Below are 19,446 nucleotides of genomic sequence, written 5' to 3'. Positions count from 1 at the left end.
AGGTGATAACCTCTTGTGACCGTCTTGACTCACCCTGTGTGTGTTTGTGTGTGTGTGTGTGTGTGTGTGTGTGTGTGTGTGTGTGTTGTGTCATTGTCCTCAGAGGTGTTCCTCCTTTGGGCAGCACACCAGGTGCACCACAGTTCAGAGTACTACAACCTGTCCACCGCCCTCAGACAGTCCCTCACCCAGCAGTTCACCTCCTGGGTAAGAGCATCTCCCCGATACTCTCCTCTGCCTGGCTCTATTTTATTTCTCTCCTCTCCTCTCTTCTCTTATCTTCTTTCTTTTTCCATCATCTTCCCCCCGTCTCCTCTGATTTCCTCGGGCGCACGCTATCTAGCGAGGCGGGAGTGCCAAAAACGTAACCCAAGAAGGGTATGATTAGCTAATAGAGAATAATAAAGGTTTTGCAGTTGCGTTGGAAATCTCTTATCGTCAGTCAGTATCCAGCCACATCTGGCATGATCATGGAGGTCAGCTGGAGATTTTTGCCAAATTAAACAGAAACTGGGCAGGAGACAGAGAGAGAGAGAGAGAGAGAGAGAGAGAGAGATACCCGGGGAAGACTTTTCTCCTCTGGATCAAAGTCTGTTCAGGAAGGCCGTGACTGAAAGGTCTGATAATGTAGCTTTATGTCCAAATGTCCTAAGTGCCAGTTCACTTGAAGCTTGTGTGGGTAACTTTGTAGAATATTCTGAGTTTTGTTAAAAAAAATAAATTTAAACAGCTTTCCCACCCGTCCCACCTGAGATCAACACCTCCTCCAAGTCCCTCCCACCCAAATGCACGAGGCTCTGTTAATGATGCAGTGGGCAAATAGGGATTCAGGAGCTCTCTAGCTATGCTGAGCTATTTGGGACAGTAAAGTGAGCGTTTTTGCACTGAACAGGTTTTAAATAATGAGATTTCACCCCCAGGTGCAGCATAGACCAGATTTTTTTTTTTTTCTCAATTTGGTTTGGACCCTCTGCATATTAGTCATGATTTACATAAATTGTGTAGAAATAAGTTGCTTGCAGAATCTTTAACCTGCGCAAACAGTCTGGTTAGCCAAGTAGGTGATTTTATGTAATAAAAACAACTAAAAATATGACTACCATCATCTAAACACAAAATCGATCATGTGTTTCAGTGGCATAAGTAGTGGATAAGTTCACAGAAATTGATCGGGGCTGTTTAATTTGGCAGAGATGGCCTATGTTGTATTTCGAAAACAGCAAAACAGCCACTGTTGCCAAGAGCTGTTGACCTAGATAGTGGATTATGTCAACAACAGACCAATGATAATAATACTTTTTACTTTACAGTGGCATTATTCCAGTGTGTCGCCCAAGGGGAGGATAAGTTTGTGTGGAAGTACACAATAATGCTGTGGAGGAAACTCTTTGAAAGTCTTCCCTAATCGGTCAGATGCTATTAAATGTGCAGCAACACAGTGTGCTGGGTGTATGAAGGCTCCTGTGTTGTTATGTAACCTGGTTCCTGCTGAGTGTGATGCCGCTGTGCTCTCCTCAGATCTTCTACCTGCCCATGGCTCTGGCTGTGCCGCCCTCGGTCTTTGCAGTTCACCTCCAGTTCAACCTGCTCTACCAGTTCTGGATCCACACAGAGGTAAACAAACAAAAACAAGGCTTCTTTAAACTCTGATTTTATTCTGTCACTAGTTTTTTTTTTTTATGTGATGGAAAAATGATGGAATTTGAATATCGCATTGCCCCAGAAAAGTGTGAGAAAAGTCATGGACGCTGATGCACATGCACAATATTTGTTTTTGTTTTTTGTTTTTTTTATTCATAAACACATTATCAGTTATTTGACTGACAGCTCATGCAGATCCACCCTTGAGCAAGACATGAATCCCCACCTGCAGCTTCATTTTAACTCACTCCAGATATTAATTCTTAAACATAAATGCAAATGTAAAAAATAAAAAAAATACATTAACTATGAGCAAAAAAACTCACAAATAAACTTCCTTATTGAGCAGGTTTGAAGGTTTGGCTGTACTTTGTCAAAACAATGTGGGATGTGCTGTATGAGTCAGGTAAAAGAAGAAATGAATAAAAATTAAAGGAAAAATGAGCATATGTGCATACATATTTGACAAATATTGGTCAAGAAAATGACTCCTGGACAAGTTCTAATGAAAATCGATGATGAGTAAGATGATGATCAGTGTGTTGGGAGCCATAACTAACTGGGCCTGCAGAGCATGTCCACCTGTTTGATGATGAATGTTGCAGCGTCTAAATATATGAATATAATCATGCAGTATGCAGTGCGAGTGCTCTTCCACTGACTTCTGCAGTTGAAAGGATATTCCGCCTGAGAAAAAGTCTGTCAAGTCATCTTTCTCCCCGTGCCAATATTACACCGACTACTAAGGCTGGCCTTTATAGACCCAGCGCTGCAGTGGAACCTGTATTTAATAAAAAATAATGAGATTTTATGAAATATTCCAAACAGAAGCATGACCACTCTCCCTCCCTTTAAAGTGACTGGGAGTATCACTTTTACAATCCCCATGATCGTTAGAGGGAATGAATGGATTTGGAACGCCTTCCATCTTTTAGTGCACTATTAGTGAAAACAGTCGTAATAGTCACAATTTTCTGGAGGGATGTAATTTATGCCTCCTTTATGGGCTTTTTTTGATGTCGTGTAATTTATTGGCACGCTATTCCCCGCGCCACTCCGGCCTCAGAGCCGGAGTGAAGTGGTGGAGACCCTTTTCATTCAAGATAAAACTCCAGACCCCGTCATTACATGGAAATAATGAATCACCGAGAAACTCTGTCCAGCCGCGCACATTTCCCCAGATTGAGAGTCGCTCTTGTCGAGGCGAAACATCAAAATCTCTGTGAAAGTCACACCCAGAGAGAAACCTGATCTGTCTGAAATATGGGATCTTTAATGTCTCTGTGTGTGTGTGTGTGTGTGTGTGTGTGTGTGTGTGTGTGTGTGTGTGTGTAAGAGACAGAGACATCTGAGACCTATTTGATTAGGAATCGGAAAAGCAATTATTTTTTGATAGTTTTGTGTTACGGTTCAGTTGCGTGGTTGTGTATACTAGAGTAGGAAAGTGTGGGTTGTGTGTGTGTGTGTGTGTGTGTGTGTGTGTGTGTGTGTGTGTGACTGTTAGCGTCACTCTGGCACTGGGACGTTTCCTCATCCCCGCCATTTGCTGAACTTCCAGTCAAATATTCTTGTATTTTATTGTTTTTATTGTTTTTTTTCTTTAATTTGTTTTACTTTTGATGTGAAATTTTGCCGTTGCTCTTTTCTCTCACTGCACCTGGACCTCGGCGAAAATGCACGAAAACAAATAGGAAGAGTATTAGTGTATAAAAGTGTTATCAGCAACTATAATCTACGGTAATATATTGGTAAACTATCATTCTTATGTTTGATTCTGTAGCTGAAAAGGAAAACGAAAGGTTTATCTTAGCTGTGTAACAAGCATGCAGTACCAAAAATGAAATAGTGGTACTATAATCTTAAATGAGCATATAATGTACAATGGTTTTAACCAAAAAAAAAAAAAAATTCCTACAGTTTTTCAATGTGAGATGGTTTTGTCGCATCATTTTTTAATTCAAGTTTGATGGTTAACCAGGAATGCACTGATTTTCTGTTGATGGGAGTTTGAGTCTCTGTAGGTGGCGCTCTTTTCTTTTTGCCTGCTCACCCTTGCCGGCAGTCGCTGCTCACGCTAACGTACCCGGTTCTAGCGGCAGAGCAAAGATCCACCAGATGGCGAATGTTTAGAGCAGCAAATGTAGAAGCTTTTGTGAGCTGGATGCAGGTTGATAGAGAAACAGTAGATTTTTTAACATTTTTTAAAATTATTTTATTAATTAAAAGTGTCACCCTTACTGTTTTGGCTGTATTTAAAATAAATTAAGTTAATGGCTTTTATTTATTTCAGCTAATCAGAGACCTTGGGCCTCTGGAGTGGATCCTCAACACGCCGAGTCATCACAGAGTCCACCACGGTGAGGAACGCTCTGTTTTTTTTTTGTTTTTTTTTCCTTCTATAATACTAATAGGCAGCCCAGTCTCTTTTTTTTTTTTTTTTTTTTTTTCTTTTTGTATTGATCTTGTTTCAGGGAAAAGCACAGGACAGCGGGTTGTGGCAGAAATTGTCCCAGAGGTGGAGGGTTTCAACCTTTATATCACCAGCAGGCCCAAGACTCACTAATTTAATGTTGTTGTTTTTTTTCTTTTCCATTGGAGTTCAAGTGATTTGAGCAGCCATTTCACAAAGCACTTTCCCTTACCTTAACAGGACGCAACCTTTACTGCATCGACAAGAATTACGGCGGAGCTCTGATCATATGGGACCGATTATTCGGTAAGCAAAAGTCTTGGTTTGTCTTCTCATTACAGACGCTCTGTCACCTCTCATGAGAGCGGCTCGGCACATGATTATGAATATTAGCATATATTAATTAGGGTTCAGTGTTATGTACGTGGCTGTAGCTCGTTGAGGTGTTAGAAAATAACGTGTTCAGGTCACATCAGTGTGTTCAAATCATGTAAGTGTAGAAGTTGAACACCAGCTAGTGCGTTGTTAGGTGAAAAGGCATCCTCATACGCACCACAAATCGCCTTTTATACCGCACACGGAGTTACCCACAGTGCATTGCATTGTCATGGCTACCCACTTGGCTCTTCAAGTGAGGGACCACACATACTAAACATGACAGGTGACGTGCTGGGGTGAATTATGTCCCGTTCTGTGTCCACTACAAAGTCATTTTGCATGTTGATCTTCCTGAATTAGGATGTTTTGGGGTCTTATTGTATACAATGACGTCAGTAAAGTTTGCTCTTGTTGGAGCAAGTTTTGAGTTTTGCCCTTAAATATAGACTTTCCTTAGCTCTGGTCCAATGAGCTGTGGAGGCCCATTAGGTCGTCTGCATTACCGCCTCTCACTGTCTGTGCTTTAGTGACTGGATTTAACATTGGCACTTTGGCACATTGAGTCTCCATTGGCACTGGTGTCCATTTTCAAAGTTTTATGTCAAAAGAGCAGCTTAACATCACTTATTCACACATGCGCCGGTGTGGAATGAGAAGTAGAGCGTGCTGCAGTGCAGAGGGCCTCACGGGACAGCCACTTTGGGGAACAGAAGGGCATGAAGTAAGTCCAAATTTAAGGGCATGACTGAAAATGTGCCCGTGAACAGCAGAGAGAGCGCCGTCGGCCGAGCCGCGTCTTTTTATTGACAGCAGAGAGAGACGGGATGACGTGCAGCAAAGGGCCCAGGGTGGGACTCGAACCCGCAGCGCTGCAGTAAGGACCTGGCCTTGATCTCTCTTCCACTGAGAAGAAATTAAAGTCCAAAGAGCGCAAACTTTACTGACGTCACGTTACATAGGAAGACCTCAAAATGCACTTTTTATCATTAACAGATAAAAAGAAAAGAGATTGAAAAACTTAAATGGCTCATACACTGCAAAAATTCAAAATCTTACCAAGATTATTTGTCTTATTTCAAGTCAAAAATGTCTTATTCCTAGTCAAAATATCTCATTACACTTGAAATAAGACATGATCACCTCAGAAGTAACTTGTTTTTAGACAATTGTCTCTTATTTCAAGTGAAAATTTGCTTGAAACAAGTGAAAATTTGCTTGTTTCATTGGCAAAATGTGTTTCTTGTTTCTAGCTAATTTTCACTTGTTTCAAGTGAATTTTCACTTGAAACAAGTGAAAATTGTCTAAAAACAAGTTACTTCTGAGGTGATCATGTCTTATTTCAAGTGTAATGAGATATTTGGACTAGAAATAAGACATTTTTGACTTGAAATAAGACAAATAATCTTGGTAAGATTTTGCATTTTTGCAGTGTAGACTGATGTCTCTTAGTTATGCATGTTTAATTTTTCATGATGCAAAGTTAAAAAAAAAAAAAAACCAATGAATATGTGGGTGTTTGTTTCTGTTTCTCTGCCTCCTCAGGTACTTTTGCCCCGGAGACGGACAAAGTGATCTACGGCCTCGTCTACCCCGTCCGGTCATTTGAAATCTTGCGTGTCCAGGTCAGTCCCGGCGTCCCGCGGCGGCGCGTCGCCCTCCCCGGGTTCGTGTGTTCGAGCCGCTCGCCCCCCCCCCCCCCCCCCCCCCCCCCCTTTCCATCTGAACATAAACACCCCTCGAGAGCAGCCGATAGATGAGGCGTGAGCTCATGTTTCCCTCGCTGGCGGAGCGGCCATTTTGTAACCAAAACATTATTACTCCACTTTAAACAAACTGCCCGGCCGAGGTGAGGGAGGCCAATAAAACCAAATGCCAGGAGGGAGATGTTATGATTATTTTTGTTGCCCTCGCCGCTGGCAGAGTGCGGCGTGAGCAATGTGCTCCCGAACGCCAAGAAACATTTCTGCCCGGGATTAATTATCGCGGCAGCTGCTTCGTTAACATTGATCAGTTAAATGTAGCGTTTGATTGTATATTGATGTTTGACTTTTTTTTTCTTTTTTTTTTTTTTTTTTGCAGTTCCACTACTACAAGTACGTGTGGAAGAAGTTCAACAGATACAAGACAATCAGTGACAAATTGTCCGCCGTCTTCATGGGACCGACTTGGAAACCCGGTAGGCCGAGGGTCGGCGACCACAGCGGAAACCCAAAAGTCAGTAAAAAAAACACTCTGACATCATTCTCACAGAAGGTGTATTTTGAACCTCATGCCCTCACGCCTTATTCCTATCATTTTGAACATGCGGCGGTGACTCAGGAGCATTCCTCGCTGAAGGATCCACTTATTCCGCGAGTTTTACGAGGGACTGCCACACCAAATAAATCCTTCAAACCTTTGTAGAGGGAGCACAATAAGTTCTCTTGCGCTGTCTTTAAATACAGTCTGCGGGATCAAAAAGCCATGCCGTTGTGTGTAAATGTGTGTGTGTGTGTGTGTGTGGAGTGAAATATAGGCTCCAGTCGAGTGCCCCGGCGGTTAACTTTGAAATAACGCTGATGGTGGCACATATTTAGCTCCTCCATGCTTCACACTCCCCTTCGCCTTCACAATTAAATCGGCCCCTTAAAACTCAGCGGGGCGATTTTTTTAAATGCGAGCAGAGCTGGAATTTGACCGAAATATCTTGAAAGGCTTCCCATCGCCGGCGTCACAGACGGGCGTGTGTTGATACCGGCCGACGAAGGGGGGGGGGGAGAAAGGAAAGGAGGGGAGCGAGAGGGCAAGTCAAGGAGGACGGGGGTTGAGCGTGTTTCGGCGTTTTGAGACTAAGCAGAGCTGCGCGCTGGAATACCTACAGGGTCGGGGATGTGTGTGTGTGTGTGTGTGTGAGGAGGGGGGGACCCACATGTGGTGGTTTGGTTCCCTGAGATCCTGGGAAACCCCCTTGAATGAAAGACAGGCATCTGTGATTGGCCAGCTTTTCATTCCCTCACTCCCAAAGAGAGCACGGTTTCAACATAATGCCCTCAGACCTAATTATCTATCATTCTGACACAAAGGAAAGGAAAAAAAAAAAAAAAAACCTGGCCAGATGACTCAGGGAATTCCTCGCTGAAGGATTCATATGTTCCTCTGTTGTTGAATCCTGCATGAGTTTGCAGACGGAGGACAACAAGCTCATTTTCACCCCCGTCTTTTAATTGAACACAGCGCGTGGGGGCACCGCGGCCTCGTGAGACAGATGTGGACCCGCGGCGGCGTGAAGCACGTCGAGCGCCGCTTTGTTGGCCGGGATGCCCACGAGCAGGTTTCCCCCCCTCAGCCGCTTTGACGTGTTAAATTAGGCCGCTTGCTCTTTTTAAAGGCCCGGGCATTCACATGAGTCACCGCTGCTCGCTGCTGATTGCTGCCTTTATGGTCCTTTTCATCATGTCTTTCATGCAACTGTTGTCTTATTCTTGTTTTTTATTGTCCTTTTAATGCCCCTTCTACTTTTCATGCGTGTTTGCAGTCATTTTTTAAAAGGGTGAGAGAGCCACGAGGGCGCAAGCTGGCATTGAAAAGTACAGCTGCAGTTGGTTGGATGTTGACTGTATTATTCAAAGAAATTAACAAATGCAGGGCTTATGTGCATACAGTTGTTATACTGGAAGAAAAAACACATTGTGGAATACAGCTGTCCCTCGCTATAACGCGGTTCACCTTTTGCGGCCTCGCAGTTTCGCGGATTTTTTTTACACTGCAAAAACTCAAAATCTTACCAAGATTATTTGTCTTATCTCAAGTCAAAAATGTCTTATTTCTAGTCAAAATATCTCATTACACTTAAAATAAGACATGATCACCTCAGAAGTAACTTGTTTTTAGACAATTGTCTCTTGTTTCAAGTGAAAATTTGCTTGAAACAAGTGAAAATTTGCTTGTTTCATTGGCAAAATTTGTTTCTTGTTTCTAGCTAATTTTCACTTATTTCAAGTGAATTTTCACTTTTTCCACTGTCAAATTTTGCCAATGAAACAAGCAACTTTTCACTTGTTTCAACTGAATTTTCACTTGAAACAAGTGAGAATTGTCTAAAAACAATTTACTTCTGAGGTGATCATGTCTTATTTTAAGTGTAATAAGATATTTTGACTAGAAATAAGACATTTTGACTTGAAATAAGACAAATAATCTTGGTAAGATTTTGCGTTTTTGCAGTGTAGTGCAATTTTGCATGCTTTTTTTTTTTTTTTTTCCACAGCGCATTGTGTTCTGCGTCCTGATTGGCTAAGGGACTGTAGTCCATTGTCAATCAATCTCCTCCGTGCCGTGTCTCCTGTACAGTACAGAATGCGTTCATTCTATAATACTGGACTTATTTTTCTACGAAGGTTTGAACTTTGAGAGTTTAAACAAGAGAGAAAAGTGAGAAAATGTTAATGCCTGTCTGAGAAAAGTGTATAAAGTGTGTAGTGAGGGGTTTTACAGCCTTAAAACATCTAGAATAATTGGAAAAAATAAAGCTGACTACTTCGCGGATTTCGCCTATTGCGGGTTATTTTTAGAACGTAACCCCCGCGATAAACGAGGAACCACTGTATAACATGTTTTATTTTCCACGTGCAGGTTACAGGACAGGAAGTACCTTATAACCCCAGCTGGTCGACGTCTTTGCAAGTCTACGTGGTGATCCAGTTCCTGCTGGTGCTGGGGATCTACCACGACGTGTTCGAAAACAAGACGGTACGTATGCAAACGTGAACTTTGGAAAGGATAGGAAACTGAAATGTGTAATTTCTCATTTAAAAATGATTTTGATTGTCATCATTGGGTGGGGAAACAATACATGTTGGAGCTGTGAGAGTCTAAAGTCTTTTCTATGCAGAGAAAGAGGCTCGTCGGCTGCACTGTCCTGAGTCAAATGAGCCGATTTGTCGGGGATTGAAAGCTGCTTTCACACTTAAAAGCGGAGCGATCCAATCAGAGCACAACCTCCGTTTTTTTTTTTTTGTTTTTTTTTTTCCTCCCGCCCTGTTTGATTGGCTCCTCGGCTGCACCTGTTGTCCTCCTCTGTCGGCGACTCGGCGTGTCGTGCTCCTGGATAAATCCGCATTTTACAGAAGATTATTTTACAAATCCAGCGTCATGCCAGAAGAGGCGAGGGCTGTCGCAAAAACGATTCCGTCTGATCTAAAGCTTCCTCACATCAGCTCGACTACCGCAAGCCTCCAAAGTGGACGTTTTTATCGAGTCGCAGCTTTTTCAGATATTTTTCAGATATTTTCACTTTGCTGGATGGTTGGTTGGTCTGGGACCGGGTGAACTCTCAAATCTTAGTGCATGATAATGTCACATCAGAAAATCCACAACTTCAATGTTTTATTAACCTTTATTCTGAGGTTAACACTACTTTTTCCATGAGAGGAGAGTTTTTTTTTTTTTAATTATTATCTTTTTTTATGACATCTTTCCTCGCCCTAATTTTCTCAGCCAGTCTGGGGATTTAAACTGGCAACTTTCTGGCGACACACCCGCGTTTTGGCCGCTGTCATCGCGGGTGTTTGTCGGAGCGGGACGATGCGGCCCAGGTTTCTGCGTCTCAGAGCCCGTGAGCCCTGTGCACGTTGGTTTGCCTAAATTATTTCGCCCTGTGATGCAGTTTGTTGTGGCTGGTCCACGCTCAGGCAGCGTCCTCTATTTAGCCAGCAGGAAAAGACTAGCTCTGTCTAACATCATGACAGAATGACTGATCGGCATTCCCCTTTAGAACAACCTTTGTCTATTATTTTCCACTCGACGAGCCAAAAGACCCCCTTTCTCCCTCCTTAGAAAAAAAAAAAAAAAAAAAAAAAGCAGATCTCCTCGACAGTTATCTTTGGAAGCCTTTTTTCCCTAGACATAGTTTTGGTAAGCCAAAAAGTGCCGTCACGCCCAGCCCCTTCAAACTCCCAAATAAAATGGCCTGTCTCTTTGTGATCTCTACCTCCGTGGTGCTCCCTCAGTTGTGGTCCCCCCCCCCCCTCCTCCACGTCAGCCAGGGTCGAGGGTTCCCCCCCTCCTTCTCGGCGAATGAAACACCAACAGCTGGTGGTCCGACAGTGAACACAAACGCCTTAATTGTCGAGTCAACCATTTCCCAACCCAAATAGCCTTCAGGATGCAGCAATCAGGACTTGGAGGGAAAATAACAAAGTGAGCACTCTGGCCCAACAATAAATCATGCCACTGTTATGTATTTATACCCACATGTTCGCTAGCTGCTTATTTAGCTTGACAATTGATGATACACTGCAGGACAATTTATGGGCTTAGCGCTAATTCAAAGCCATGAAAACATTGCTATTTCAAACAAGTGGAGCTACTCTTCAATTACATCATCAGCAGGCCAGAGTGTAGGTTTTATTATAGGTTTGCCGAGCGGTAACTATTAAAGACAGCGGGGGAATTTGACCGAGTCGGGAGCCCACAGCTCAGCGAAAGTCTTTATTAGTGTTTTCATGATAACAGCATTTTGACTGTGCCGTCACAGCTGCCATCTAAAACAGCATCACAGCCAAAAGCCTTAAAGAACCTGATACAGCAGAACAAAAGGTACCTGTTTTTTTTTTTTTTTTTTTTTTTTTTTTTTAAGGTCCCATTGCAAAACGTCCGTTCGCAGGAGTGGATTGGGTTGTTGATCAATACTCAATGATCTGTTCAACATTTCCCAGCCTTGAGCCTCACTTTCCAGCCTGAGCTCTTGTTTTTAACCCTAATAATACAGCAATTACTCAAATAAGCTGTGTGTGTTTTTGTTATTTTATTTTTTTTCCCACATAATTACCATTGATAGACTCTTATAGGGCGTCCTCAGCTGATGCAAGTGCTTATATAAGCCAGAAAAAAAGGGCAAAACTTGAAGGCAGAGTTTTTCCAAGCCCTCATTAGTTTACATTTTGTGCAATAGCGCAGGCCTGTAATCTAAATATATTAGGAATATCAGATATCAGCTCTGAAGAAGCTAGTTTTCATCTCGCTTTGCAGAATGGGTGCCCGGGTTCTTTTTTTCAGCGGTGGATGTGCGACGAGCCTTCATCAGCATCATCGTGGTAATGAGTGCAATAATGAGTTAATGTGCCGCGTCTCAGGGGGACAGCGCAATAACACCGTCAGCCCGCCGCCGACGTCGCCGCACCCTCACCAGATGTTAAATTTAATTCCCGTCCACCGCTGTCCGCCGCTGCAATTTGACTCTCGATCACACCAGAAATTAGCGCGTTGAAAGAAACATGAAACATTTCCCCTCGCATTTTTCTTTTTTTTTTTTTTTTTCCAAATCCTGTGAATATGAGTCTTTTCCACCTGACGGCACTCGAGCAGAGCCCCGGCTGCGTTCCCCCGGGGGGGGTCGGAGATAGTCAAACTAAAGATCATGTGACCAAACACGTCTGGTCCGCCGTGCCCCCCCGACCCCCATCCCCCCACCACCCGGGCTCTTTAACACAGATAGGTTCACATAACCTCATTACACCTCTCGCTAAAAATAACTGTATTTCTAGCCTTTGAACTTCAATGCAGCGCGCTGTTGATCGGTGGACTTTCACAAACATCGAGAGTCCACGGTGGATTTCGCTGCTTGTGATGGAAATTCTTCATACTGACAGATGGAGCGGACCCAAAACGCCCTTTATTTGATCCACAGAAAACACAGCCATACCATCCCTCTCCTTTCCCACGTGTGGAACTCGCAGAATATGGTTCTTAGGGGGCTTATGGATTATGGCTCTTGGATAAACATAAAGAAATACTACTTTATTACATCCTGTTGATGGGTTGATGCTATGTTTACTATATATGGCCTGCTGGGTATGTACAGTATGGGAGCCGTCAGTGAGGTTTGGCTGTGAGCGGCTGTATTGAGTGTCGGAGAAATCTAAACCAAAGTTGACAGCCCGCAGCATCCTCAGGAGACACCCGGCTTCCAGCTGCTGCCCTCAGCCAAGGCCGTAGGTTAGAGAACATGAATTAGACCGTACATCACGTACTGTTCTGCACAGCATACATCCGCGCTCCCTGCGTTTGCTTGTGTGTGTGTGCGTGTGAGTGTGTGCGTGTGTATGTTCCTGAACGGAGCACAAATAGCTCGCAAGAAAAAAAAGGTCAGGAAGGATCTGCACAGGCCTGGCGTTCTCATGTTGGTTGTTTTGGCTCGGCTCGACGGGGACTATCAGGATTCAAACTGCAGGCCCTTCCACTGTGGTCGAGTCCTCTGTCAAGACCCATCTGAGATGATTAGAGCTTCTATGTAAACTAGGCATGTCAGTGTAAAGCTAGAGGCGGAGCTGGAGGATCCGACGTGCCAATACACTTACGCTGAAGGTCAGACATGTTTTGGTTGGCATTGTCGAGCAAACAGCCCGAGCGGGCCCGCGGTTTACGACCGCTCTCCCAGTACGTTCTCCTGTGATCATAACTCAGCCACCCATGGTATTGATTTAAGCCTTAGATACTAATATGTTTTTTCCCAGCTCCCATCGCTCATGCAAACCTTCTCCCCGTCTCCCCAGATGCTGTCCCAGCTCACCGTCCTGGCGCTGACCGCCTACATTCTGCTCACCCTCACCGCCCTGGGCTTTATCATGGACCAGAGGTACAGCAGCTCGCTTATTTATTGTCAACAGCGGCATTTGTGTTTTTTCATTTGTAGTGATTTGAGGCAGTGAGGAAACAAGAGCGAGGGGCTGTGGCTGGATTTAAGATAAGATAAGATAAGATAAGATATTCCTTTATTAGTCCCACAGTGGGGAAATTTCACGTATTACAGCAGCAAAGTGGATAGCAAGATATGAAGCATAATTTACACTATAAACAGTATAAACAGATAATAAGTACCAAAAAGCAATATAAACATTATAAACAAGGAATGTAGAAAAATACTATATGAACAATTTGCTCCCGTGCCAGCGGTAGCGAGAAGAAATCCGGCCGAGGTCGTAACCGTTCCAGCATTTCTCGCCACTTTCGTGTTGTAGAAATGTCATGTAGCGCTGGAACTGACCTGCTAACAGACTCGGACTCAATGAAGCGGCAAGGGTCAGGTCTATTTGAACTCAATCAACTCTGGAAATTAAAGGTGTTCCCATTAAAAAAAAAAAAAAAAAAAAAAAAAAAAGAGATTGACATTCCTGTTAAACTGTCCTCGAGGTGGCGGGGGTCAGAGGGTGAATTTGGGGCGGGGGAGCTGGGCTGAGTGATGCGCTCTTCTCTTCAGGCCGTCGGCGGCTGTGTTGGAGATGCTGCGCTGCGTCGTCATGGTGATCATGCATCGGTCCGGCTACATGAAGCCCCTCCTGCCCTCGCTCGCCGTGCCCATCGAGGTAAGACGACCCGTCGAGCGTTACATAACACACAGCATTACCTCTGTCAATTAGTGGATGCCTTCAGACCCATGAAGAACCTTTATACGGTTATATATATATAGATAGATAGATAGATAGATAGATAGATATACTTTATTGATCCCAATCAGGGAAATTCTGGTGTTCCAGCAGCAACAGTAGAAACATATAATAAAGTTAAATAAAGTAGAATAAAAGCTAAATATATACAATAAAGACTATAAAGGCTAAAAACTAAAAATATACAATAAGGGCTAACCTAAGAAAAAGATTATTACATTATTTAGGAGACATTTCTTTAAATAGAGCAACTCTAACCCTAACCTTAACCCTCTACTGGCCTCAAACGTTTGTCACCAGTCCAGATTTAGTGAGAAATTGCTTTACGGCACAAAGAGAAATGACTTTATGGCAGAAAGCAGGAAGAAGGACGCTGCTGTTGCAACTCAAAAGGAGGAAGAGGCTTCAGAAAAAAATTGGCAGATAGGAAAACAAGTGACGGGCTGATGGAAAAATGATTTCCAATATGTTAGTTGTGTTTAGTAAAAGCCAATCTGGTCTCGGCTTTGAGGAACATCAACATGAGCGTCACCACACCGGCTCTAACCGGAGGCGGCCAGTTGTCTCCGCCGCGGTTTCATGTGTTTTTAATGGCGATTATTACCAAGGTGTCACAATTAATTTGCCGATAATATGTTAATGTTTAAAAAAAAAAAAAACTACTCTGAACTGACTACTCTCTTAGCTCTTTCATACTTTATTTTGGATCTTTTTCTCGTGTCCAAGAAAAATGGGAAGTAAGCTTTTCTGGGAATCTCGTATGTTTTGACATCGCAGAGTGAACAAAAACAAGAGAGAGCCGCTGAAGCGTAAGCACGACTTAATCCACTCTTATTCACTTTCCCTGCTGTCCAATCCAATAACATGTGACAGTTCAACAGAAGACATGTAAATTTAAAGGAATACGAGTTTTCCTTTAATTAACTCGTTGAGAAATTAGTAATTGAACTGACTTACTACTTTCTCTTGTGAGACAACAATAAAAATCTCACCAGGGTGTCTCAGCATATTAGCTGTTATGTTATCATCCTGCCTCCACGTCTCCAATTAAAAATTATAATTAGCCCAGTTTTCCATGATTAGCCAGTTAAGACACAGTTTGTTGATGAAAGTGAGTCTCCCAGCTTTAAAACCTCCAGTTACTGGTGTGTGTGTGTGTGTGTGTGTGTGTGTGTGTGTGCGTGCTCATGTATTAGTTGCCATTAGGTTTAGTTACAGGGTTTTTGTATCTGCAGCTGCCCTCTGCTTGTGTGCGTATACGTGTGTGCATCCCTGTGTGTGTGTGTGTGTGTGTGTGTGTGTGTGTGTGTGTTTGTACATATGAGTGTTTCTCAATTATTACGAACTGACAATATCAATCAGAATCAGAATCAGAAAGATCTTTATTGCCAAGTTCGAACACACAATAAAATATCTGGAAAAATACAAACTAAAGCCGCGTGATTCATCAAATTAAAAACAAAGCTGCGTTATACACACACACATTTTAAACTGCAGAAGACTAAATTGTGAGTTCGCCATTGAGAAGCTTCTGCGGCTCGTCGGACGGCAAGAATAGAAAACTTCAGTTGTAAAACATTAAAATATCATCATTTTGTTTCCAAAGCTTTTTTCATATGATTCATGTATATCCAGGGTTCTACAGGTTTGGGAAGTCTTGAAATGTGTGTGTGTGTGTGGGGGGGGGAAATAATTAAATCTTGGTAAGTTTTGGAAATTGCACAAATTGATTTGGAATAAAGAATGGAAATAAATTGTACAGATTTACATTTTACCGTTTACATTTCGAGGCGCTTTAGACCTCCGTCGGCGCTCGTGTTCTGATTTGTTGCCGTGCGGGATAATCATCTACGTGGCGATCTGACGCCGCTAACGGGGGGTGATCGGCGTAAATCACCGCCCGCGCCAAAATCTTCGAATCAAATCGATAAATTAACATCTGGAAAAAAGGACGGAATTCTGAAATCCGAACGGTGGGAACCCCGTATATCACAATAATTACTACACGATTCTTTGACCACATCCTGCAGCCTTGGTGCATGTATGTGTGTGTGTGTGTGTGTGCACGCTTGCCTGTGTGTAACCTGTTTTTGACTGTGTGCTTGTGTGCACTGCAGTCACTGTGTGTGTGTGTGTGTGTGTGTGTGTGTGAATGTGTGTGAGCTGGGTGCTAAGTCCGGCCCCACAGCCGTGTGATCTATGAGTCCAGATGCGTGGCCCAATTGACCATAAAATTGGCGTGCTTTTCTGGCACTGGCAGCCGAGCTGTAGATCTGGGCTGACCTCTCATTACGTGCCCTCCTGCCACCCTCCCTCCCCCCCTCCCTCTCCTCCCCCCGCCCGCCCGCCCGCCCTCGCCGCCTGCCATCCCAGCCAGCGCGGATGAGAGCAACACTTCTGGAACCAATTAGTGCCGTCTGCCGCTAACTAGCGCCGGCTGATGAGATTCGCACGTGAGCGCCTGAATCGCCGCTTTTATTGTCCCGACTTCACATCTGCGCCGCTCAGGTGTTCAAAAAAGACAGCATGAGCTTTTCCCCCTCCCAATTTCTCACCCTTTCCCATCGTTTTTTTTTTTTTTTTTTTTTTTAAATTCCTCCCCTGGATGAATCGTAACTTTTCGAACGTCACGCCCCCGAAACGAGACGCGCATCCAATCAGCTTCGAAACGAGAAAAAAAGTCTTGATTTATGCGGCACATGCCACATGGCTGTGTCACATTGACAGCGCTGTAGTTTTATGCCCCCCCTCCCGCCCCCATTTCCTCAAGTGAATCATTAGGCCTCATTTCAAGTGGCAGTACATCAGTTTGAGCTGAATCGACGTCGTGCTCGCAGGTGGGGCTCATTTGAAAACCCCGACGATTTCATGAAATGGTTCCTGACGTGTTTGTGCCTTTTGCTCCGAGAAAAAAGGGAATAAAAGAAAAAAAGAAAAAAAAAAAATCCCCAAACTTGAAGGTACTTTAATGATATATGGCTGTGAGGTGAGCGGCCAGCTCTTTGTTGTGGTGTGGTGTGGTGTGGTGGTGGTGGGCGGGGGGGCGGGTTGAAGTCGCGCCAATCAATTAACAGTCACTCGGAATGGAGGTGGGGAAATTCACATTTAATTGTATTCAGGCTCATGCGATTCTACAATGGGGGGGAAAAAGATCACAAAAAAGGGCTGCAAAAAAAAAAAAAAAAGTAGGTCGGTTTGTGGTCCTTCAAGCCCAGCGGTGTGATATACTGCACCCTTAAAGCTCGCAGCGGTATTTATAGTGGCTCTGGAGATTTCCCTTGTAAAGCTGCAGGCTTGACCTGCAAACCAGGGCTGCCTCTCGCTCCCAGCCGCCCGCGCACCCACCCGAACCCAGCGCCTGTGTGGCTCCCAGCGACGCCACCGGCCTGCTAACACCATGTGTGTGTGTGTGTGTGTGTGTGTGTGTGTGTGTGTGTGAATATGAGGGGCGGGCGGAGGACAGGGTGAGCTGCATGAGGTTATGCACATGTCAAGCACTTGTGTGTGTGAGGATCGTAATGTTTGTGTGAGTGATACTGGAGAACGTGTTTGAATGAATTAGCGCGTGTCTGTGTTAGTTTGTGTGTGTGTGTGTGTGTGTGTGTGTGTAGGGGCTGTGCAGGTGCATCACACATCTCCCGGCGACCGTAGCTTCTCCACTGAAGGTCCAACTGAGAATTGGTTCTGTGCAAATCACAGTTAAATATACAGCAACTGGGCGAGGAAACAACACGAAACGTAAATGTGAAGTCGGATTTGTTTCCCGCACCAGGTTCCTGCCAATTTGTCTGCCTTGTCACTAAATTTAAAGACTCGGGACCCCCCATGATGCATTGCAAAACTTCACAGAGTTGACTGAAAGTGTATAAAAGGAGGTTAAAACACAACGTAGGTCCTCTCCCCTGGTTAGACTAATAAAACAGAAAGCAAATCACTCGGCAGAGAGACTCGGTGTTATTCAGATGAGTCAAAATCCCCATTCCAGTTTATGAAAACAGAATTAGCACGTTGCCCTTAACGCTAAAATGCAGATATTATAACATCATATAAGAATGTTGTGCATAGATGACACACACCGATGCAAGGAGCTGTGGAGAATCAAGTTTATTGCTCAGCCCGAGTACACACACACACATGTAGGTGGGATAGGTGTGCGTATGTATTTAAGTTATTTGTTTGTTTGTTTGTTTGTTTATGGATTATTTGGCATCTTAGTGTTCATGTGTCATGCTAATTTGCAACACCTGTCCCAAGAAAGGCTTAGTGTGGGAAAAAGTTATGCTAAAATGAAAAGATATCAATCAAAAACAGTTAAAAATGACATTAATAAATTGATGATAATAATAATAATAATAATAATAATAATGATGATGACAGTCTTCTACTCCTCCTCCTTCTTCTATTTCTTCTTTTTCTGTCTTCTTCTTCTTGTCCTCAGTAAAAACCTAATCATGACTACATGTTTGCAATGTGTGCAATAATCCATATTCAATACCATACTTATGTGCAATAACCTATAGTGCAATAACTCCTGTCCATGTTTGCACTTGTACATATATTTTTTTCTTTCTTTTATTCTATATATATATTTATATTTATATTTATATTCCTTTCTTTATTTTTCTTGACTATTTGCTCTTTTTACTTTTACACTTTGAGTGGGAGTTGTTGTTGTAACTAAAAGTAATTTCCCCCTGGGGATCAATAAAGTATTCTGATTCTGATTCTGATTCTGATGTTTGTTGCAGGATAAACCAGGACTCAGTAGTTCCCTTTAAGATATGTGTGTTGCTGTGCTTGTGTGTGTGTGTGTATGTGTGTGTGTTGCTGTGTGTGAGTGTGTGCCAGTGCATATTCGTCTTCAAAAGGTTATGTTTGAGAGAAAATGTGTGTTGCTCATGTGTGTTGTGTGTGTCCATGTACACATTTCTCTCTGCGTGTGTGTGTGTGTGTGTGTGTGTGTGTGTGTGTGTGTGTGCAGCCTTGTAATGATGTAACACATGGTTGTGTCCGCCTGAAGGCACGGGGAAACGTGCTGCAGAGGCGAGCTCGGCCTCCGTGCGTCCCACAGTAATTAGGGAGCTGCTCTCTCAGTGGGCCGGCCCCCTATAACTACTGGTGAAGTCCCAGTAATTTAAGAGGAGAGCTCATAAAAATCCACCTGTCTTTGGTTGCGAGAGCGCTTCTCGGAGGCACATGCCATGTAATCGCAATGTTCAGGGTTTGAGTCCAGCACCAGGTCTTTTGTTGCGCGCCTCCTCTCCCTGCCATCTCCGCTGTCAGCTGCCATTATCAATTACCAGACGAAGCAGAAGTGCCAACAACTAAATCTGAGAAGAAGAGAACATGTCACATTATCTGCTCTGCTCTCGAGACAGACTAACGATTACTGTATAATTGAGATAAGTAAATATTAGCTCATGCGAGTGTGAAACGCGAGACGCAGACTCAAATCCGCATAATGCCAATTTAAAAAGGAGGACTCTCTTGTAGATAATGTTCATTTTCCAGCTTTCATCTCCCCTCCGATAGTGTTTTCCATTCTCAGAGAGCGATCTGACGTCGTGTCCCGACGTTCGAGGGAAAGATAAATA

The 19,446-nt window shown here is 43.5% G+C and overlaps 1 protein-coding gene across 1 annotated transcript in view; it reads left to right on the top strand.

Annotated features, from left to right (window-relative positions):
• Window positions 1-19,446, top strand: part of agmo (alkylglycerol monooxygenase) — a 50,378-nt gene that overhangs the window by 19,614 nt on the left and 11,318 nt on the right. The window contains exons 4-12 of the mRNA XM_030073173.1: window positions 104-207; window positions 1,519-1,614; window positions 3,932-3,998; window positions 4,292-4,357; window positions 5,973-6,052; window positions 6,510-6,644; window positions 9,042-9,158; window positions 12,962-13,044; window positions 13,666-13,771. Coding sequence (XP_029929033.1) covers window positions 104-207; window positions 1,519-1,614; window positions 3,932-3,998; window positions 4,292-4,357; window positions 5,973-6,052; window positions 6,510-6,644; window positions 9,042-9,158; window positions 12,962-13,044; window positions 13,666-13,771 — 854 coding nt within the window. The remainder of the gene's footprint in view (window positions 1-103; window positions 208-1,518; window positions 1,615-3,931; window positions 3,999-4,291; window positions 4,358-5,972; window positions 6,053-6,509; window positions 6,645-9,041; window positions 9,159-12,961; window positions 13,045-13,665; window positions 13,772-19,446) is intronic.

The sequence above is a fragment of the Myripristis murdjan genome, chromosome 16 (assembly GCF_902150065.1).
Source record: "Myripristis murdjan chromosome 16, fMyrMur1.1, whole genome shotgun sequence".
NCBI lineage: Eukaryota > Metazoa > Chordata > Actinopteri > Holocentriformes > Holocentridae > Myripristis > Myripristis murdjan.
Note: the sequence above shows the minus strand (reverse complement) of the source record. Positions and strands in the feature narration are given on the sequence as shown.